At 35.9% G+C, this 23,777-nt stretch overlaps 1 protein-coding gene across 4 annotated transcripts in view; it reads right to left on the bottom strand.

The window, feature by feature from the left end:
* TASOR2 (transcription activation suppressor family member 2) overlaps positions 1-23,777 on the bottom strand; it is a 73,657-nt gene that overhangs the window by 42,236 nt on the left and 7,644 nt on the right. For 2 of the 4 annotated variants that reach the window (XM_036263404.1, XM_036263409.1), the window contains exons 3-6: positions 12,653-12,786; positions 8,475-8,579; positions 8,093-8,188; positions 6,762-6,834 (exon numbers count right to left, since the gene is read on the bottom strand). In XM_036263404.1, coding sequence (XP_036119297.1) covers positions 6,762-6,834; positions 8,093-8,188; positions 8,475-8,479 — 174 coding nt within the window. In that variant the 5' untranslated portion in view covers positions 8,480-8,579; positions 12,653-12,786. Of the gene's footprint in view, positions 1-6,761; positions 6,835-8,092; positions 8,189-8,474; positions 8,621-12,652; positions 12,787-23,777 lie in introns of those variants that run through there. The other 2 variants (XM_036263414.1, XM_036263419.1) reach the window with 2 other exon arrangements.

Here is a 23,777-nt window from a genome sequence, read left to right as displayed (position 1 = left end):
ACCCCCAGTGGATGCCTGAAACCGTGGACAGTACTATATCCTATATATAATGTGTTTTTCCTGTACATATATACCTATGATAAAGTTTAATTTACAATTTAGGCATAGTTAGAGATTAAACAACAATGACTAATAACATAATAGAACAATTATAATATACTATAATAAAAGTTATGTATTTAAATGTGGTCTCTCCTCTCTCAAAATACAGGTACACCTTTTTTTAATCGCTCTTTGCTTTATTGTGATTCACAGATAATGTTTTTACAAATTGAAGGTTTGTGGCAACCCTCCATTGAACAAAATCTTTTGGTACCCTTTTCCCAATAGTATTTGCTCTCTTTGGGTCTCTGTGTCTCACTTTGGTTAATTCTTACAAAACAGGTGGGGCAAAAGGAGGTTTACAGTTGTGAGTATGTGCATGTACACAGTTTATTCTTATTTATTACTATATTATATTCCATACAAATAACTGTAAACCAACTTTTGACCCATCCTGTATTTCAAACTTTATTATTATATTTGTTATGTTTATCTGTGATCAGTGATATCTGATGTTATTATTGTAATTGTGTTAGGGTACCATAAGACATGCCCATATAACACAATGAATTTAACTGATAGATGTTGTGTATATTCTGACTGTTCCACCAACAAGCTGTTCCCCATCTCTCTCCCTCTCTCCTCAGGCCTCCTCTGTTCCACGAGACACAACAACATTGAAATTAGGCCAATTAATAACCCTACAATGCCTCTAAGTTTTCAAGTGATAGGAAGAGTCACACTCACACATCTCTCACTTTAAATCAAAAGCTAGACATAATTAAGCTTAGTGAGGAAGCATGTCAAAAACAAAAGTGGGCTAAAAGCTAGGCCTTTCACACCAAACAACTAGCCAAGTTGTTAATGCAAATGAAAAGTTCTTGAAGGAAATTAAAAACGATATTGCAGTGAACACACGAAAGGTAAGAAAGCAAATCAGCCTTATGGAGAAAGTTTTAGTGGTCTCGGTAGAAGATCAAGTCAGCCACATTTCCTTAAGCCAAAGCATAAAGAGCAAGATCTTACCTCTCTTCAATTCTATGAAGGTTGAGGAAGGTGAGGAGGCTGCAGAAGAAAAGTTTGAAGCTAGCAGAGGTTGGGTCATGAGGTTTAAGGAAAGAAGCTGTCTCCATAACATAAAAGTGCAAGGTGAAGCATGAAGCACTGATGAAGAAGCTGCAGCAAGTTGTACAGAAAATCTAGCAAAGATAATTAACGAACATGGCCACACTAAACAAAAGACTTTCAATGTAAACTAAACAGCCTTATACTGAAGAAGCCATCGAGGACAGTGGTTCTCAACCTTCCTAATGCCGTGACCCTTTAATACAGTTCCTCATGTTGTGGTGACCTTCAACCATAAAATTATTTTCGTTGCTACTTCATAACTGTAATTTTGCTACTGTTATGAATCGCTATTGGAAATATGTGTTTTCCGATGGTCTTAGGCGACCCCTGCGAAAGGGTCGTTTGACCCCCAAAGGGGTTTCGACCCACAGGTTGAGAACCGCTGATCTAGGACTTTTATGAAGAGAGCAGAAGTCAATACCTGGCTTCAAAGCTTCAAAAGGCAGGCTGACTGTCTTGTTAGGAGCTTTTAATACAGCTGGTGACTTTAAGTTGAAGCTAATACTCATTTAGCATTCTGAAAATCATGTGGCCCTTAAGAATTATGCTAAATCTACTCTGTGCTCTATAAGTGGAACAACAAAGCCTGGAAAACAGCACATCTGTTTTCAACATTTCACTGAATATTTTAAGCCCACTGTTCAGATATACTGCTCAGAAAAAAAGACTTCTTTCAAACTATCACTGCTCATTGACAATGTACCTGGTCACCCAAGAGCTCTGATGGAGATGTACAATGAGATTAATGTTGTTTTTATGCCTGCTAATACAACATCCATTCCACTGCCCATGGATCAAGGGGTAATTTCAACTTTCAGTCTTCTTAAGAGATACATTCCAACCTGGCTGGTGTTGCTCAGTTATTGAACATTGACACCTATACCAATCTATGTGGCAAACTTTACTGTTGTCTTATTTTGAGAAATTGCCACAGCCACCTCAGCCTTCAGTACCACAATCCTGCTCAGTCAGAAGCCATCCACACTGAGACAAGACCCTCCGCCAGCAAAAAGATTACAACTTGCTGAAGGCTCAGATGATAAGTTAGTATTTTTTAGCAATAAAGTATTTTTAAATTAAGGTATGTACATTAATTTTTAGACCTAATGCCGCTGTACATTTAATAGACTACAGTATAGTTTAAACATATCTTTTCTATGTACTGGGAAACTAAAACATTTATGACTTGCTTTATTAAGATATTCTCTGGAATGAACCTGTAATATCTCCAAGGTATGTCTGTACTGCACTCACCCTTCTTCTTGTGATGCACTGGTGGATCTATTCCACAGACAAGATGGCTGTTACCCACACTTTCTGATTATGTTGCCAGAACACAGGCAGGTAATTTTTGTTTGTTTTTGAAAGTGTGTGGGTTCTTTGTTTTGCACACCATACCCGGCTTTATCACATGCCCTGCAGCGTTACATCATACTAGAGTTAATCTATCCTTTCATGTTTTGTGCCCTGGTGCCTCCTTTGCATTTTTATGAATGTAGGTTCTATTGGGCACCTTCTTCAAGAGGAGTCCGGTTTCATCACAACTGAAGACTTGCTTTGGATGGTTTCCTTTTTCCTTAATCAGCTTCTTCAACTCTTTTGGAAATGTGGCAGATTCTTTGCAGGCATAATAGTCTCTTCAGTAATTTTTATATTTTTCAGTCCAAACCTATTCTTGAATCAGTATAACCACCTTTTACTTGCAATAAATGATTTGGTGCCACTCATTTTAAAAGAGGGTCCCTATGCCTGGCCGGTGCTCAGTGGATTGAGCACTGTCCTATGTACCAAGAAATCACTGGTTCGATTCCTGGTCAGGGTACATCCCCAGGTTGCGGTCTTGACCCCCGTAGGGGGCGTGCAGGAGGCAGCCAATTAATGTTTCTCTCCCTTTCCCTCTAAAACAAAAAAATTAATAAAAACATATTTAAAAAAAAAGAGTAAAAAAATAAAAGAGGGTCCCCCTTGCTGAAGTCTTCAAATAGGCTAAGTGCTATCTGGCACAATACACTGCCATCAGTTGGAACACGTTTTCTGTTCATGTCTCCCATCTACAAATGTAATACCTTTTCCATCTTAAGTAAGCACATATGCACTGGCTGTAACTTTTGTAGTTTGAGGTGTGACAGCAAAATTAGCACAAATTGTTTTTTCTCTCTTCACAATTTCACAGATAGAATATTTGTTCTTATCACAGATCTTAGCAACCTCAGCATACTTTTTTTTATTATTATTATTAAATCAAGAATTTTCATCTTCTCACTTAAAGGAAGCATTTTCGGGATTCTCTTTGTCATATCTGAGTTGTTGATATCACTACTCTTATGCTTTGGGGCCATTATGAAGTCAAATAAGGGTTACTTGAATACAAGCATGTGATAGTGCAACAGTTGATGTGATAACTGAGAGGGTTACAAAGTGACTAATGGACGGGTAGCATATACAGTATAGAGATGCTGCACAAAGTGACAATTCATGTCCTGGGTGGGATAGCACAAGATTTCATCATGCTGCTGAAAATGGTGCAATTTGAAACTTATGAAATGCTTATTTCTAGAATTTCCAATTTACCATTTTCAGACACCAGTTAACAGCAGGTAAATGAAACTATAGAAGAGTGAAACCGCAGATAAGGGAGACATTATACTCTTATTTAATAATGTGTACCAAGGTTTACTACACGGCAGCTCTGTGTTAGGTAGCTGTGACAGAAAGGGAAATAAAACAAGGTCCCTGTCATTAAGCATCTCATTTTGTTACACTGTATATTCCAGTAAAACAGGGGTTATATTTGTTTTGTTTACCACTGTAGCCATATCATAGCCCAAAATACAGTAGGTACTTAATTATTTATCAGACATATGTTACATTTGAGGACACACAGAAGTAGAAATAATTAAGTAAATTTGCCTGGGAAAGGAGTTCTTTAGACAGAGAGAAGAACAATATTCTAAGTAGAGAACAGAGAATAAAAGTATAAAATATCATAAATTGTTTACAACAGTAGGCTGGTGTTGAAAGCAGGAGAAAAAGCAGTAAAAGCCGAGGCTGAAAAGAAAGCTTGAAACTGTACAGTAAAGATTTTTGTAGGACTTGTTATTAGCTTAGACTTTATTCTGCAGGCAAGAGACTGATCAAATCTGAGTCTAAAGAAGGGAGAGACTAGAACTAAGACCAATTAGAAAGCAACTGTAGGAGTTGAGACAGGAGAGAAGGATCTCCACAAGGCAGCAACAGTGAGGAGGAGGAGGAGATGGCAGATTTCAGAGATATTCCTGAACAGAAACCTCTCTTTCGAAATGTAAGACAATGGTGAGAACACTTCGATATAGTGGAAAGAACAATGAATTGGTGATCAGAAGTTTAGGTTCCAGTTCCAAGTTTTCCACTTACTAATAACAATTATGTGACTGAGGAAAATGTCACTTAAATGGGGAGGATGGGTTTGGGGCACAGATACATAAACCACAGGGTTCTCAAGAAGAGTTAGAAAAAGCAATAGACTTTTAAAATTATAAAACACTACATTAATATAAAGTATCACCATTATACACAGAACAACCCATTTCTACTTAAGCCCAAAACTATAAAACATACACAGGCAGTAGTGCAATTTTATTATCAACCCCAGTATATGTGTTTAAGAAGGACGAATATTTGTTAGGAACAATCTAACTTCTATTCCACCACCCTATTGAAGCCAGCCTCTCAAACATCATCAATAATATCATGGGATTGTAGAAGAATAGACTTATTTTTTTTAGAGATGTAAGCTGAGGTGTTTATTTGTAATTTACTTCCAAATTCTTCAGCAAAAAAAATTTTTTCCCCCAACAAATAAAGGGAATGATGCAAAAACATCTGTTAAACCTATATGCTGGGTATATTATACCATGCTCTCTTCTTTTCTATGTTAGCATTTTTCATAAAGAAAAGGAGGAGGAGGAGGGAGGTGTGTGTGAAAAAGGCAAGAAGAAACAGGTTTTATGTAAAGCGTTATCAGGTTATGAATTTATCCCCTTTCACATCTTTTAGAAGACCTGAATGTAAGTTTTAAAACATTTTGGGTTTATACAGAGTTACCATATGACCCAGCAATTCTACTCTGAGAGAAATGAAAACACACATCTACACAAAACTTGTCACGAATGTACACAGTAGCACTTTTTATAATAGCCAAAAGGTGGAAACCAAATGTCCATCAACTGATGGATCAAAAAAATGGTATAACTACACAATGGAATACTATTCAGCCAAAAAGGGAATGAAGTACTGATACACGTACAACATGGATGAACCCCAAGGCACTAAGCTAAGTAACAAAAAATCACACACAACTCCATTTATATACACTATTTGGAATAAATACGCAAAACCATTAGGCAAGATGTAGATTAGTGACTGTCTGGACGAAAGGTAGCGAGGAATGGGGCGTTAGTGCTAATAGGTACAGGATTTCTTTTCAGGGTGATAAAAACAGTCTAAAATCAATTGTGCTACTGGGTGCACAATTTTGCGAATATACTAAAAAACACGAGATTTTAAATGGGTAAATTGTCTGGTATGTAAATTTTATCTCAAAAAAGATATTTAAAAAAAAAAAGCTCAGTAGGAATCTAGCCATGAAGCTTAATAATCTTTCTCAGTCTTGATCTCTAAATTTTGTGGCACCTGACACAGCTACATATCGCCCCCTTAGGTCCTCCTATTTTCTGTAAACTTACTTCCTGATTCTTCCTCCACTGGACTGCTCTTGACTCCTCCCCCTACATCTTCCCCACTACTCCACCCCTTGGTCCCACAACAATCCAAAAGTTCTGTTCTTTGTCATCTTTTCCTTCTATACTATCCCATATAAGAGTATATTTGGCTTCAACTAACACCAACCCCCACCACAATGACCCCCAATCTCTATTCCTAATTCCTTTTCCAATTATTTTTACCACTACTAGGATATTTTTCAGAAACACTTACGAAGATTTCGTTATTTCTCAAATTTAACTCATGAAAGTAGTAGTGTCCATTTACTGAGGGTTTACTAGGTTTGTGCTGTGGTCAACACTTTACAGTCTCTTGTATCCTCACAACCAATCTAGGAGATAGTTCTATTTTACAAATGAGAAAACTGAAGTTTAAAGAAATTTAATGTTAATCGATACTCTTAACCATAAGATTACCTTTCTTTTCTATCAGCCTCCCTACCAATCTCCTCTCCTTCTGTGTCTCTTTTCTATCAGTAATATCACTATAGTGTAAATTAAACCCTTACCTTTGATTATTTCTTTTCTCTTACTCTTCACATTCCATAGTTGCCAAGTTTGGTCATTATGATGGTGTAGAAGAGAACCTCACTAATCCTGATAACTGTAACAATCTCTCACCACTAAAAGATACCTTCAATATCTTTTCTAGACCAACCAACTTTTAAAAACAAATTCTTATCATGTAACGTCTACTGGAAAACCTTAAGTCTTAGGCTCAAAGCTTATTTATATGATAAAGTTCTGATTCTAAAGCTTTTAATATGGGTATCTTATTAAATAAACTATACCCCACTTCATTTTGTAAAAGAAGAGATTATTTTTTCTTACCTTTTCCTGGATCACCAAGAGTGGTAATAGCACTGCTGCCAATACAGAGTCCACGCTGACATACCAACTTTGCCTTTAAACAAAAGAGTACTTTGATTATCATTATTAGTCTTGGGAGAGGTAATGAAATAACACTATAATCTACAGGCTTTCAAATAAATATAAAATCTTCACACTGTATGTATTTATGGCACAAAGCAAGGTTATGTAAGGCAATGCGTTTGGTTAATAGTTCAAAGATTTTCATGAAGGTTACCATTTCTGTTAACAAAAATGTCACCAACAAAACCAAATTAAAGAAGATCACAGATAAATCCTCTCTTAAAGATTCTTTTTCAATACAACTTTGGAAATGTCTTACTCCCAAATATGTTTTATAGTATGAATCCATAGCAGATCTTATTTGGAAGTAGATGATTAAGTAAATAAACTCTTCTGGTATTACTATATCACCTTTATATTATATATTAATATTAAATATCCTTTAAGAAAATCAACCTTTGTTCTTTAAAAATCATCAACACAGCCCTAGCTGGTTTGGCCTGAGGACCAAAGGGTCTTGGGTTCAATTCCCAGTCAAGAGCACATATCTGGGTTGTAGGTTCAATCCCCGGCCCTGGTCGGGGTAGTGTGTGTGGTAAGCAACCAACTGATTTGTCTCTGTCACATCGATCTTTCCTCTCTCTCTTTCTCTCTCTCCCTCCCTCCCTCCCACTCTATTAAAAAAAGAAAAAAAAAATCAATGGAAAAATATTCTCGGGTGAGGATTAACAAATAAATAATAAAATCAACTCAACCATAGTATTAATTTGAATTATTTTAAAATTGTATCTAGGTGCCAAACACATCTTTGGGACATATCCTGCAGTTTCCTTCTCCCACAAGTCAGGTACAATGAATAATATATGGAGGTTTAATCTTCAGAGACAGGGTAGCCAGAATGCTGAAAATGTTCATGTTATCCCCAAAACTATGTCATTTAAACTTGAAAAATCTCCACAAAGAATAGAAAGTATCTATGTAAACAATGATACAGAATGGAGAAATATCCATTCATTCCATTAAAAGTCATTACTGATACCTAAGAAACCTGTATTAATTCAAATCTCACCATGAGCTTACAAATGTATAAAACTAAAAAAAAAAACCCACAAAAAGTTACAGATATCAAATTTCTTTAAATAGCTTTCACTATCATTTACATTGCTAACAAAAAAGGCTGATAAACTGGTAATCTTATAATATTTATATAAGTAAAACACCAATATTTAAGTTTAATGATAATTCATTTTAATTCACAAAATTAATTTTATAAAACCTAATTTCCTTACCTGACTTTCAGTTTCAAACAGAAGAAATCCGTAAGTTTCTTGGAGTTCTTCCTGAGTATAGTTACTTGCTTTTTTTTCTTGGTAAAAAGTTTTGTACTGTATAGAGAGAAAATAACCAAATACTATAATCATGTTTTTGCCTTGCAAGTTAATTTTTAAAAATGCATCATCTGATTGCTCCTGCTAAAAGACTAATAAAATTTATTATTTTTCTATTCTCTAGAATATATTATTATTACCTTCCAAGTGACAGTTTCCAAGGATCTTTTATCTAATCTGAAAAGTGATAGTTTAAAAAACTAGGCTTATATACCCCAAATGATTGTTCTTTAAAGCTAAAATAAAACTAACACACAGACACAGTGTGTACCAACCACCTCACCTCATTTAAGAAAATGTCATTTTTCACCAAAGTCACTTGAGTGTACTGAAAACCATGCTCAGATGCAGAGTCCAAGTAAGAAGTATGGAGAATTGAAACTGCTCTCTGGAAGAGAAAGTCTGAACTCAAGGACACTGTCTCAAAAACTGTAAAACACAAACAAAAATAATGCAACTGTTTAAGATAACCAAAGGATGTGATTAAAAGTGGGACACTAAATATCACCGAATATTCATCTATTTCCTTTCTGTATAACCAAGATTTTTACAATGTGTTCTGGCTATCATTTCTGTACTATCTTAACTTAAAAGACCTCTCATGTGAAGAAAATAATCTAAATGAATTACAGTTTAGGGTGAATTATTTTCAAAACAAGAGGAAAGTGTACCCTCCTGCCAGATAGCTTATGGCTTGAGGTTTAAAGCTGGGTGCTGTAACTGTAGCTGGTAAAAGCAGATGTGACTGTACTGTCAAGTTGGTGGTCACAGCAATCACTCAGACTTTATAAATTTTTCTCATCTTTATAAATTTTTAAACCTATGCCATATTTTGATAAATTTATCCTTCCTGTCTTCTCATCAAATCCTCAAATCCCGAAGTAAATCTGTTGGGCTCTTTTTAAGAAGCCTACTACTGCATACTCAGCAAACATATTAGAAATCATTGTATAGTTGGGGTTTCCTCACTAGCTTAGGTATGTCTACTGAACTTCTTATGGTCTGTATTATGAAACTATTTTACAAAAATAAAACTTTATTTCTTTTTAAAGTGCTCTTTTTTCAAATCATACCCATGTGCTTTCCTACATATTCTGATGTCCCTCCCATGAAAGGCATGTTTCCTGATGGAGAATTGCTGATTCAATCCAATAACTCTCTCAATGTGAGCCTTTTATGCCTCTTGATTTTACAAGTCTTTACTTTAGCAACAACTGAGCCTAATGACTTTTCATAACATTTAACCATTTGATTTGTTTTCTCCCTTCTATTTATATCCTCTCTACTTTTTTTTCACAAAGTTGGGGAGGAGTGTACAAATTGATAATTTATAAATAATAAGAATGGAAAAATTGATATAGCACTGTAAATTTTAGCCATAAAGTAAAAATAAGTGGATATATTAATATGGCTTCCTATTTTCCCCAGAATTCTGCAAATGAAAGTTCAAAAGCTAAAGAAAAACAAAGTATATTACTTAAAATTAACTTATGAACAACAGGTAAGAAAAAAGAAACTAGAGTATCACAAAAATGAAAACAGACATTTCAGGGAAATTAATTTGGACTAAACTGTCCTAACACTTCAATTATAAAGGTAGTTTAATAAACAAAATTTCCTAGTATCAATAATGAAAGATTATTAAACAGCAAGGAAGGAAAGAAAAAAGAATGAAACACTTCAGAATATTCTAAAGTAGTACATCTGATCCCTATCAATTCTGTTTTACTTTTTCTGTTTCTCTTTCTCTGTCAGTATCAGTATACCAGTGCTATATAAAATAAAGACAGTCTAAGGAAATAAAAATAGTAAAACACCATGATAATAATTAAAATTATAGCTTTCTGAAACTGCATTACTCAAAACAAACTAGGAGGCCTATGTACTTGCAAAATCATCTTACAAAAGCTCAAATACAAATCAGGATTTCTTTAAAAAGTATAATTTTGGAAGCCTGTATTTAATATTTTTTAAAAGGCAGTATAATATTAAAAAATGTAAGTATACTTTGAGGCTCAATATTTGAGAAATATGTTGCTTATAGGACAGCAACAAAAGTTATCATAGCTTTGGAAATTATCCCTCTGTGATTATCAACTTCTCTAAATCCCCCAAGATGTTAATAGTTGGGCAAAAGTTTTAAATTTCACAAGTACTGAATACTACACATACCCCTATTTTTGAGTGTCAATGCACAACACACTGAAAACTGTAAAAGTAGTGCAATTTAAAAAAAACAAAAAACAACCTATCTAACACAGTGTTTCCTAAATACATGTGGTCAGAGAACATGTTACACCAGTGTGTAGAATACTGTTCCCAATAAAGCTATTAATAAGATGATTTAAAATAAATAACAAAATAAATTTAAAAATTTTTTAAAGAAAATAAATATAAAAAATACAAAAGAAAAATATAAGCAAGGAGAAATAAGTAGGAAATAAATTACTTTGTGCTTAATATTTTTATTTCTAACACTATTTCTCTATGGTTAAAAATGCTTCCCCTTTAGGTCATCCTCCATATAGCAATTTATTTATAAAAGTAATCATTTTACAGTTATAAGAAAAAGCATGTCAAAAGACAAGCTGTCAGAAAACCACAGTAAATCTTTAATTTTTCATGAGTTCATAATAAATGACTTCAATTATACTCAAGAAAGCACAAGTTTCCTACTCTAAAAAAAAAAGACAGGTGAGAATTTTATGGAGAAATTATTTGACATTGTCTCTCCTTACATAACGTACTTGCATTTAAGAGTCTAACTAATATAGGAAACACTACAAGTCCTAAATTCATAACCTCATTTTTACTGAGCAATACACATGCTTTATTTATACATTCAAGGTTATAAGAATATTAGGAGAATGAAGAGGGGACTATTGTATAAAGAAACCTAAAACAACATCTAAAAAGATAACCTGAAAAGTACCTGCCTGTGAAGTAGAAAAAGTGTCCCTTAGGGTTTAAGTGACCAACAGAAAGCACATGGAGAAAATTTGCATTCAATCACAATGGCTTTGTAAATTGAGTTAATATGCGTTCCTGTGGCTCCCAACTTTGGACAGACACATTTCTCTACTACTTGTGGATTCAATCTAAAAGGTTAAATTAAGCTTGACATAAGGTGAATTCTGCTCAAAGTACCCTGCATTAATCTCTCCTTTCTCAAAATCCATCAGAGATCGTGAGTGTCTGGTTTTGGACGTTTTTCTCTTTTTAACTTCTAATAAAAGGGATCAGAAAAATGATAAACCAATTGTTGATGCTATGTCACAGGTATCTTTTTCATTCTACAAGCATGTGATCTAAAATCAAATAATGAGATGAACTAATGTCAACAACTCAGGTTTCACAAAAGTCTGACAAAAGCCAGCCATTTCTACATCTTCCCAGAACTTTCATGACCACATATCCTGTTTATGCATTAAACTACAGCACTCATCAACAAGAGAAACACTCAGACAGAACCCAACTATATCTGCCATTAAAGGCCCTTAATTAATAAGTGTTCCCTATAGACAGATTGCAAACTCCACCTACTAATACTACTTATGTCTATATACTTGATCTAAGCAGGCCATTTGATACTTATTGAAGGAGCCCATCCCTTAATCATCTAATCCTAATATGTATTACCTTTACTTTTAAGATATTAAAGAATTTCCAGTTTAAGTTTAAGATAAATACAACTTTTTTAGAGCACAATTTGGCAGGACCTAACAAAAACTTAAATGTGTATACCAAATAACCATTCCATTTCTGGAAATCCATTCCTCAGAAATACTAGTGTAAGTGCACAGAATATATGTACAAGAGGGCTCCATGCACCAGAATCCATAATAGCAAAAACACTGGAGATAACCTAAATTGCCATCAACAGAGAAACACACTGCAGCTACTAAATAAATTTGCATATACTGGCATATAAAGATATCTATTATATACTATGGAGTAAACAACATGCATTATATAATGTCATGTTAGTAAAAAGAACACTGCAAATGTATTTGAAAGTGTACAGATAAAAATCTAGAAAGATGGGAAACCAAATTAACAGTGTTTAAACCAAAGGTTATTGAGAGTGGGAAGTGGCTAAAAGGAAACTTATACTTTTTACTTTATATATATTACTACAAATTTAGGTTTTTTTCCCTATATAAGCATGTATTACTTCTATCTAAAATATCTTAATTCAGAATCAAGTAAAATCAATCATAATTTCAAAAAATACAAATGAAGAATGTGACAATTTTCCTTAAATACCTTGTCTGATGCAATTTGAAAACTTAATCACTTATCAATTGTGAACTAATGATTAAAAGAAATTTGTAGCTATTGGAAATTAAAAATTTTAAAAAGTCCTTTCATTTTATATGATTAAAATGAAAATTTAAAAAGTTATTCTAGTCTACTTTGAATTCATTAGTAATAACTTATTGCATTTAGTTTAATACCCACTCTTTTCTGATATGAACCCTGTCCTGGTCTTCTCTAAGAGAGAATGTAGCTGGGAGGGTGGTCTTAATTCATTGTCACCAAGTATACCCCCAGAGTTCTTGACATAGTCCTGTTCTCTGTTACTGTCATAAATGCTAAAATAAAAAAAGAAAAAATTAAATCATAAAGTGAATAGCTCTATTTACAGCATATCTACCTATATAAACATATGTTTAGTGAGCATCTAATTTGCATTAGGTACAATACCGTAATGTTTACCTCCTTTGACAACTCTACAGAACTAAGGGCTAAATTTGCTCTGTAAGAAGTAATACACATAAAATGAAATGCTTTTCCTGCAATATATTTTTTTAAGTTTAAAGAAAATTGTGTTCACAGAAATAAATTATGCTGATAGAAATCCCTTTTGCCTCAATGGGAAAAAATTCTTCAAAATGAAGAGATTATAGAACCACATTCATATTCTACCAGTTGGAAGAGGCAAAATCAAATAGAACACAAATAAAAATCTCTCCCTACACCCAAATTACAAATATGATTCATCCATTCATTAAATAAAACTATTAGTGGCAATTATTACATATCCAGTATTATGTTATACCCTAGACTTATCAAAGGAAAAGTCTGTATAATGAAAACTTATTAGACTAGAAAAGGAAGACAAGCCTGTAAAAAAATAAAATACTATACATGTGTAGGAGAATCTAGAACATGATATAGTGAGTACATAAGGGTACAAACAACCAATTTCACTGATAGGTCAAGAAAGGTTTCAGAAAGGCACCAATACTTGAAATCTGAATAGTATTCAAGTAAGTCAAAAAAGGACATAGTATGTATGTTTTCTAGGCAATGGAAGTAGTAGGAACAAATGCAGAGGTAGAAACAAGATACACATAAGGAACTGCAAGTTGTTTATGAGGAATTCAATATGCTTTACAAAAAAGAAAATCACATATATAGTTGTATAATTGTATACTCCCCCCCCCACCCCCAAACAATATTTGAGTCAGAATTATATGGACATATTCAATAGTCTTTAGAGAAAGTAGCAATATTGCCTGGCTGGTGTGGCTCAGTAGTTGGGTAGCTGAGAACCTCATGCAGCAAGAGGTTCAATTCCTGGTCAGGGCACATGCCCAGGTTGTGGGCTCAATCCTCAATAGGGGACATGCAGGAGGCAGCCAATCGATGTTCTCTCTCATCGATGTTTCTACCTCTCTCTCTAAAATCAATAAGAAATAAATTATTTAAAAAAAAAGTAACGCCCTGGCCAGTTTGACGTTAGAGCGCCAGCCTGTGAATCGAAAGGTTTCAGGTTTGCCTTCTGGTCAAGGGCATGTACCTGGGTTGCAGGTTCTATCCCCGGTCCCAGTTGGGGTTGTGCAGGAGGCAACCAATTGATGTGTCACTCTCACATTAATGTCTATCTCTCTTTTTCCCTTCCTTCCACTCTCAACCTAACTCAACCTAAAAAAAAAAAAAAGAAGAAAATGTAGCACTATTGATGATAATCATTTACTAAGCAAATAGGTTATTTATCTGAAAAAGGAAGAATTAAATTGAGAATCAGGATACCAGGATTCTACTACAGGCCTATCACTAACTTGTTCTGACACCTTCCTGTGATGTTGCTGACTGCCTTTTCAATGACAATGCCCCTTTTTCTTCCCTCCCCCAAAATAATTTTATTTAGGAACTGTATGATCGGATGCTTCAGGAAAGCCTGAGAGTAGGGTGTGTGCCTGTGTCATAATTAACCTAAGCTCATTATGGTAATTTCACTCTCTTTGGTTAGTGATTATTTCAGGAATAAACATGTGACTCAATTCTGGCCAATGAGATGTGAATAGACTCTACAAAGGGGAATTCTAGGAAAGGTTTCTTACAGGAGGAAAAGATGCACTCTCCCAGATTCCATCTTCTTCTAGCCTTAGGGCCTTGTCTGAAGACGGTCTGTTGCCTGGAACTCCCTGTACCTAAGATTACATTGATCAGCCAAACACACTGATGATGGAACCAAATAGAAAGAATCTAGATCCTTAATGAAGTCCTTGAACTGTTGAATAAACTAACTGGAGACCTGCCTCTGGATCTTTTGATACGTAAAATTATAAATGTCCCTTATTGTTTAAGCCACTTATTCTAAGGCCTCATTTAGTTGTAATGATCTAAGGCTTCTTTCAGTTATAACACTGTGACTCTTGACAACAAACTGCCTTACTGAAGGCCTGGTACGTACAAGCCATTGGGCACTGCACTAGATAATTTATTAAGTTCCTTTTTTATTTGTTGCCATGAAGAGACATTTACCCTACTATTTATTAGCCAGGAAGCACAAAAGTTAATATAACTTCTTTGAAAACTTGAAACTTAAAATACAGTAAAACCTCAATATAACTAATTCAGGTGAGGTGTGTCCATTAAAGCCAAAAGTCTGTTATATAGTAAAGTTTTCCAAACACGTATGTTAAAAAATTAAGAAATTAGATTACCTGTTTTTACATACGTAGACACGTTTGTATAATTAAAATGAAGTATGTGTGAAAAGTCTGATTTCACAGAAAGGTTTTCTACATATATGACTAATTTTAAAGTTATACTGAATAGAACTAGTATATGTGTTTATTCACCAGTCACCTCTGGTAAACAAATGCACACAGCTGGGGGGTGGCTTAGGGCACATGGGAATATTGACCAGCACAAACTACTGCAGAAAGGCATGCCACCTGACAACACAATCAATTACTTTAAGATGTGGTGTGATCACCTACTAATCATTTCCCAAACACTGTTTAGGAGCAGTGACTCTTGGATTCAAATATGCAGACTATAGTTGTAGATATATTTATGTATGTCAGCGAAATTACTAGTGTTTTTTCCAACACATGGCCTATTTGCTACAATGTGTTAAAAATAACAGTAAAGGCCTGGCTGGTTTGGCTCAAAGGTTAGAGCATTGGCCCTTGGACTGAAGGGTTGAGGGTTCAATTCCCTGTCAAGGGCACACACCTAGGTTGCAGATTTGATCCTGGCTCTGGTCAGGGTCATGGGGGAGGCAACCAATCGATGTGTCTCTCTCACATTAATGTCTCTCTGTCTCCCTCCCTCCTTTCCACTCTTATCTAAAAATCAATGGATAAATATCCTCGGGTGAGAATTAACAACAAAACAAAACAACCAAACAAAAAAAACCAGTGGCCCTGGCCAGTTTGGCTCAGCAGTTAGAGCGTCGGCCTGCGGTACAGAGAGACCTGGGTTCGGTTCCCGCTAAGGGCATGTACCTCGGTTGCAGTTTGTCCCCGGCCCTGGTTGGTCGTGCGGGTGGCAGCCACTCGATGTGTCCCTTCATATCGATGTTTCTCTCTCTCTCTCTCTCTCTCTCTCTCTCTCTCTCTCTCTCTCTCCCCCTCCCTCCCTCCCTCCCTCCCTCCCGCTCTATCTGAACAAAAAATGGAAAAATGTCCTCAGGTGAGGATAAAAAAAAAAAAAACCAGTGAATTAATAACAATGAAAAATAACCTGTTATTTTAATTATAAGCAAATTTTGTTTTTTTAAATTAACAGGGTGCTAATTTTCACATGAGCTACAGACCAGGAATTTTGTCCGTTAAATCCTAAGTCTGTTAAATTGAGGTCCACAAAATCAAGTGTTTACTGTATAAGTTATTTAAAGCCTCTGATTGCTTGATTCCCACCTACTAGTTAATAAATCTATCCCCCCGCAAGGAACAAGGGCAAAATACCCTTGATTCTGATCACTATTCATGTAATATCCCTCATTAGTTATATATAGCCTGATTTTCATACTCCTCCCCCATTCCAAGACTAAGTTGTTCTCATATTTAAAGTCTAGCCCCAGATCTATATTCTCCGATGTCTTAAGGTATTTCCAGCTTGCATTAATCATTCTTCTGAAGTGTTGCACAGATATTTACCATAGTCCTGTTATATGTATAGTTCTGCACTAGACAGAGCTGGGAACAAGAGGAGAAAACTGAAGACCCGCTCACTATCTATGTAAAAGGGGTAGTCTTTAACATTTAGGTCATAATTTCAAAATTATGTGTAAAACAACTGTGTTCTGGACAATCTCCCCTTCAGACTAAAGGGAAGTGATTAAGGGGCTTGGACTCTGGAATCAATGGACTTGGCAAGACAATATTTGAACCCAGATCTTTGTCGCTTTGTGACTTTGAGAAAGCTACTTATAATCTTTCTTTCGCCTCTTTTAAAACTTTTTTTTTCTTTATTGATTTTAGAGAGAGAGGAAAGGGAGTGAGAGATAGAAACATCGATGAGATAGACCATCAACTGGCTGCCTCATGCATGCCCCGCACTGGGGATTTGGCCCACAACCTGGGCATGTGCCCTGACCAGGAATCAAACCAGCGACCTCTTGGTACATGGGTTGATGCTCAACCACGGACCCACACTGACTGGGCATTCCCTTTCTTTTTAAAAATAAATTTCAACAAAGTATACACACTAAGTAAAACGCCAAATACTACCAATAGGCTTATCAGTTGCTGCCCCCACCCTCCCAGGGCAACTTATTTTCAATTTTCTTAGGGTACCACTTTCAATATTAGCTGTGTTTTCTGGTATAACCTCATATTTTTAAATAAAATATTCCTTTAATGAAAAAACACCTTCCCCCACACACACAAAAATACATTTCCTATAAATTTCCAATTCTATGTCCTATAAAAATATATTCTGTTATAGTAATATCATTATTTTTGTTATATCAGTATTTGGTATTTCACTAAATTGTATACATTAATCATAGGTGAGTTACAATGAGTAGTCAATTTCCTTTCTTACACAATGTTTTCTTTTTCTGACTTTCAAATTTCCTATACTTAATTTTCAGTTACCAATTAGTATTTCAGCCTAAAATTGTACTGGAGAACTAAAAATATCCTCTGAATAGATAGATACATCAAGTGTTTTTGGAGACCTCCTTTGTGGAGCAATATGCTGTTCAGCTTCAGTATGGACTCTTCCTCTTTAATACTATTGCCTAGCTTTGTGACCTTGTTGGGGGATGCTGAGATACAACATTGATCCACAGATGTTCAACACAATTCCAGTCTGCAGAAACTGATGACCTGATTCTAAAATTTATATGGAAATTTAAAGGATTTAGAACAGTCAAAATTATTTTGGAAAAGAACAAAGTTGAAGGGCTCAATACCTGAGTTCAAGAATTATTATAAAGCTAATGTAGTCACGACTGGTATTGATCAATGCAATATAATTCAACAGGGAAAAAAATCTTTACAACCAAAAATTGTGCTATACCACCCAAGATGGAAAAATCCACAAATCCACGACCCTAACTCAAACCATAAAATTCAACTGAAAATGAATCATAGACCTAATCATAAAAGCTAAAACTATAATGTTTTTAGAAAAAGATCATAGGAAAAAAGTCTTCTTGATGGTGGAGTTACATGCAAGATTTCTTAGGACACAAAAATCAGTTACCATAAAAGAAAACTTATACAATAACTTTATGAAAATTAAAACTTTCTGATATTCAAAAGATATCACGAAGAAGTTAAAAATATTTGAGGACTTGTGTCCAAATACATAAAGAACTCTTGGGCCCTGGCCGGTTTGGCTCAGCGGTTAGAGCGTCGACCTGCGGTCCGGAGAGACCTGGGTTTGGTTCCCGCTAAGGGCACATACCTCGGTTGCAGTTTGTCCCCAGCCCTGGTCGGTTGTGCGGGTGGCAGCCACTCGATGTGTTCCTTTCACATCGATGTTTCTCTCTCTCTCTCTCCCTCCCACTCTACCTGAACAAAAAAAAAAAAAAAGAACTCTTGGACACACTTCACAAAAGACATAAATAAGGACACAGGAACATAGTAAACATTATTAGTTATCAAGGAAGTACTAATTAAAGCAACATACTATTCACCTGCTAAATGGCTAAAATTAAAAAGACAGATGTTGAAAAGGATGAGGAATAATTGGAACTCTCATATATTCCTGGTAGGAATATAAAGCTACATAGTCAATAGGGAAAACAGTTTGGCAATTTCATATAAAGTTAAACATACACTTACTGTATTTCCCAGCAATTCTATTCCTAGATATTAACCCCAGAGAAATAAAACATATGTCCACAAAAAGATCTGTACATGAATGTTCAGGGCAGCATTACTCATAGTAGGCTAAAACTGGAAACAACCTAAATGTTTATCAATAGATAAATGCATTAACAAACTAAGATATATTCATATAATATTCTAGTACTCAACAATAAAAAAGAAACACTGCTGATACATGCATGAACCTCAAAAACATTAAACTGGGCAAAGAAGTCAGACATAAAAGTGTACACACTGTAGTATTGCATTTTCACAGAGTTCTAAAACTAACAAAACTAATCTGTAGTGATAGAAATCGTTATCAGTGGCTGCCTAGGGTAGAGGGTAATAACAGTGAAATTAATTGCAAGTGAGATAGGCATGAGGGAACTTTTTGGAGTCACAGAAATATCCTGTATTTTTATTGGTATGGTTGTTACAGAAAGTATACATTCACCAAAATTCATTGAACTATGTACTTAAAATGTATTCAAATACTGAGTATTGGTAAAATATAGAACACAGTATCTGACCAAAATCCAGTAAAATTACAATCTGATCTTAAAAGTTAATTTCAAGAGCCCATGTTTAGAAATAAAAAAACAAAACACCTACTTAGAAATAATTCATAGTTAAAAAATGCATTATAATGAAATGTAAAAGGGTTTTAATTAAATGATTAATTAATGTATGGCTCAGTGGTTGAGCGTCAACCCATGCACCAGGAGGTCGCCAGTTCGATTCCCAGTCAGGGCACGTGCCCAGGCTGTGGGCATGATCGCCAGTGGGGGATGTGCAGAGGGCAGCCACTTGATGTTCTCTTTCATTGATGTTTCTATCTCTCTCTCTCTCTCCCTCTCCCTCTAAAAAATAAAATAAAATAAATTCAAAAAAATTAATGATAATGAAAACACCATCTACCTAAACTTAGATGTATCTAAAATACCAATAAGGCAACTGTCAGTTTTAATTGTACATATTAGAGAAAAAAAACCTTTGAAAATCAATTAACTAAATAGTCAATTCAAGAACTTAGAAAACAGAGAACGAGTAAATTTAAAGAAAATAGGGAAATAAATAGTAAAATCAGAAATAGAAGAAAAAAGAAGCACAAAGTAGGGGAAAAATAAAAACCAGTTCTTTGGGAAAAAAAATACATCAGTCAAATAATTTTTAAAAAAGGAATATAAAATAACATTAGGAATAAAAAGGGATGTGATTTATATATAATGTAAAATAGAAACAATGTTATGACAAAAATTGAATTGATAGATAAAATGGAAGCATTCCCTAGGATACAAGTTATCAAAACCTAAGAAAAATAGAAAAACGGACTATATCTATAAATATTAAATAACTTATACAATTGTTTGTTATAGGCATAGAAATGCCAGGCCAAGAAGTTTTCCACAAAATTTTTCCTCAAAAACAGAAAACAGGAAAATCCAGCAAGGCTAGCACAACCTTGACAGAGAAACCAGAAAAGGGCAGTCAACCCAGCAATTTCATTTCTAGGTGTTTATCCAAAGAAAATAAAACCACTAACTGGAAAATATATAAATACCCTTATGTTAAATGAAGCATTATTTACAACAGCCAAGATATGGAAGCAATCTAGGTGTCCATCTATCGAATGAATAAGGAAGAGGTGGTACACACAACACAAACACACACACCCCTCTACACCACCCCCCCCACGTATTATGTAGCAATAAAAAAGAATGCAATCTTGCCATTTGTGACAACATGTATGACCAAGAGTGTATTATGCTTAGTGAAATGTTAGGCAGAGAAAGAAAAATACTATATAGTTCCACTTATATGTGGAATCTTAAACAAAACAAGAACAGACTCATAGAAACAGAGACCAAAGGGATAGTTACCAGAAGGGAGGGAGTAAGAGGATGGGTGAAAAAGAATAAGGGGAATACAGTAAAAATATTATGATAAGTTTACATGGTGACAGATGGTTAACTAGAAGTAGTGGGGTGATCACACTGTAAAATATAAAAACGTCAAATCATTATATTGTATACCTGAAACTAATATAACTAATAGACTGTGTACCAACTACACTTAAATAAAAATTAATTTAAAAATAAAGTATAAAAAAGAAAATTTTGCCCAGCCAGTGTGGCTCAGTGGATTGAGCATCATCACATGGACTGAGGTCCTGGTTCCATTCCCAATCAGGGCACATGTCCAGGATGTGGGTCAAATCCCCAGTGGAGGGCATGCCAATCAATTTTCTCTCTTATCGATATTTCTAGCTCTCCTTCTCCCTTCCTCTCTCTAAAATTAATAAAGAAAAAATATTAAAATAAATAAATAAAGTCTTCTAATGTTAAGATAATTATGGCCCTGGCTGGTTTTTGGCTCAGCAGTTAAGAGTGTCAGCCCTTCAATCCTTCAGTCTAGGGTTTGATTCCTGGTCAAGGGCATGTAGTTGGGTTGCAGGTTTGATCCCTGGCCAGGTAACGCGGGAGGCAACCAATCAATGTGTTTCTCTCACACTGATGTTTCTCTCTCTCTCTTTCTCTCTCTCTCCCCCTCCCTCCCTCCCTCTCCCTCCTTCCCTCCCTTCCTCTCCCTCCTTCCCTCCTTTCCTCTCCCTCCTTTCCTCCCTTCCACTCTATCCAAAAAGCAATGGGAAAAATATCTTCGAGTGAGAATTAACAACAAAAAAGATAATCATACACAGAAGGAACAAAACCCAAGATATATATCCCTTCCTGTTATCTGAGGTGCAAAGCACATTTGGAATCAGTTTTAAATTTTCAAAAGATGACTGCAAGTCTACACACACAAAAACACTGTAAGAAGTGATGCCATCTCTCTAGCAGTTCTGCAAGGGTTTCCCTTCCGCCATACTCGGAGAATCCAATAAGGAGTTAGGAACAAAGGCACTCCTCGGTAAATCTTTAAGTACCATACAACCCTGTGTGGTGTGTGTCATCACCTGTCTCATCTCGGTGGCACCACCAGTCACTCCCTAAAGTCCCCTGCAGGTAGGGTACCTATCCCGTCCCTTCTCCCAGTCTTCTCTGTACCCATCGCTTTGGTAGGCAGCTCTGGCAGGCACCTCGCCTGCCACTTAGGCGCTCAGCACAGAGCTTGAGTGGGGGTGGGGGCCCGCCTGCCCTCCTCACCTCATGGTGCTTGGGGGAGGCGGCTGTGCCGACGCCCCGGGACCTGCCATCGGCCCTCTCCAGCCAGTTAAGGCCAGTGCGGTGGCCAGCAACGGGACTAGGCCGTCACCAGCACGGGGGCAGCACGGGGGCAGCACGAGTTAGCACGGGGTGGCGCCTTTTAAAACTCAACGAGGGCGGCTGACCGCGAGCTGGCGCAAGACCTAGGTGGGGGGGGGGGGGGGGGTCATGGGAGCTGAAGTCTGGTCCCATGCAAGCAAGCAAGCAGAGGGCCTTCGGTTCTGTTTCTGAGGTCCTCAAATAACCAAAGGTGGATGGTGTTATTGTTATTTTCGGTATTATTGTTATTTTACAATGATCACTCTAAGATTAAATTTCCTGGAGGGTCTTGTCCACAGGCACCCACTAACAAAGTCAGATTGTAAATCCCAGACCTAATTCTAAATCCATGTCTTTTCGCTATAGTGACCCCAAATTACTCTAACTCATTGTCCCTATTAAGCTTTCCCATTATCTTTAGTAAACTCACCGCCTACACTCATAGGACTTTATTGTATAATTTACAAAAATAAAAGGCCTATTGCAATATGGTTTTGGATACTCTATAGATCCCTAAGAGGTAACAGTGCCACCAGCACATGGGGTTGTGATGGGGTGCTAGTCCCTCCCATTAAGCAATGCAGCCATAACAAAACTCACCAAATGTAAAAATGAATGGGAGGTTGGGGGAGAATGAAATATTTGGCCTGACCTAAGGGCATCTTTGGTTTAGACTCCTTTTTTTGTTTGTTTACCCTCACCAGAGGACATTTTTGCATTTATCTTCAGATAGAGTGGGAGGGAGAAAGGTAGGAAGAGAGAGAGAGAAACATCAATGTGAGAGAGACACATCAAGTGGTTACCACACACACACACACACAACACTACCCCAACCGGGGCTGGGGACAAACCACAACGGAGGTTCGTGCTTTTAGCCGGAACTCAGCCCTGGCCTCTTTGGTCCTCGGGCCCATGCTCCAACCATTCAGCCAAACCAGCCAGGGCTTGACACATGTTTTAACCAAGTAACCTCTGACATCCACATGCATTTCCTAGATCGAATCTGCATTTGCTAGAGGAAATCTAATCAGGAGATTCTGGAGAATCATTACCGCTATTGTGCTATGTATATAGAAAACAGAAAATTCTGAACTCACAATACAAATTACTAAAATACATAAAGAATGGCTCTGGTCAGGTTTGGTCAGTGGTTAGAGCATCCACCTGTGGACTGAAGAGTTGCAGGTTTGATTCACTTGCATCAAGGGATGGTACCTTGGAGGCAACCAATGGATGTTTCCCTCCTTCCTTCCCTGCCTTCCCCTCTCCCTCTTTCCCTCTCGGTCTGAAAATAAATGGAAAAATATTCTCAGGTGAGGATTAAAAAAAAAAAAAATCATATAAATTAATTATGCACTATTAAAAATACATCCATTTTGGGTATTTAGTATATCCAATGACAGAGAAGTTGCCTTTTTAAAAAATATATTTTGACATTATATCCATTCTGCAAAATAAGTTATAAGTAATATCACTTTTTCACTTAACTGTGGCTCAATGTTGGACTGAATATTCAGTTTCTGAAGACTGTTTTAACATTCTCAAAACCCAATCCAACTGCAGAAAGTATTTCTGCTTTATCAAACAGCTAGACCCTTACAAATTCTAAATCTGTCAAATTTAGTTTTCTTTCTTGCTATTCTTTATAAAAAGTCAACAGCTTCTTTGGAGACCATACTTTCCATATTCAAAATTATGTACCTTTCATTAGAATCACTTCAAAGTTTAAACGGTGACATTTTTAGATATCTTAATATGTTAAAAAAAAACAACAAA

This window comes from Molossus molossus, unplaced genomic scaffold (genome assembly GCF_014108415.1).
Source record: "Molossus molossus isolate mMolMol1 unplaced genomic scaffold, mMolMol1.p scaffold_m16_p_1, whole genome shotgun sequence".
In the NCBI taxonomy this organism is placed as follows: Eukaryota; Metazoa; Chordata; class Mammalia; order Chiroptera; family Molossidae; genus Molossus; species Molossus molossus.
The sequence above is the reverse complement of the archived record's forward strand: the minus strand, read 5'-3'. Positions and strand labels throughout refer to the sequence as shown.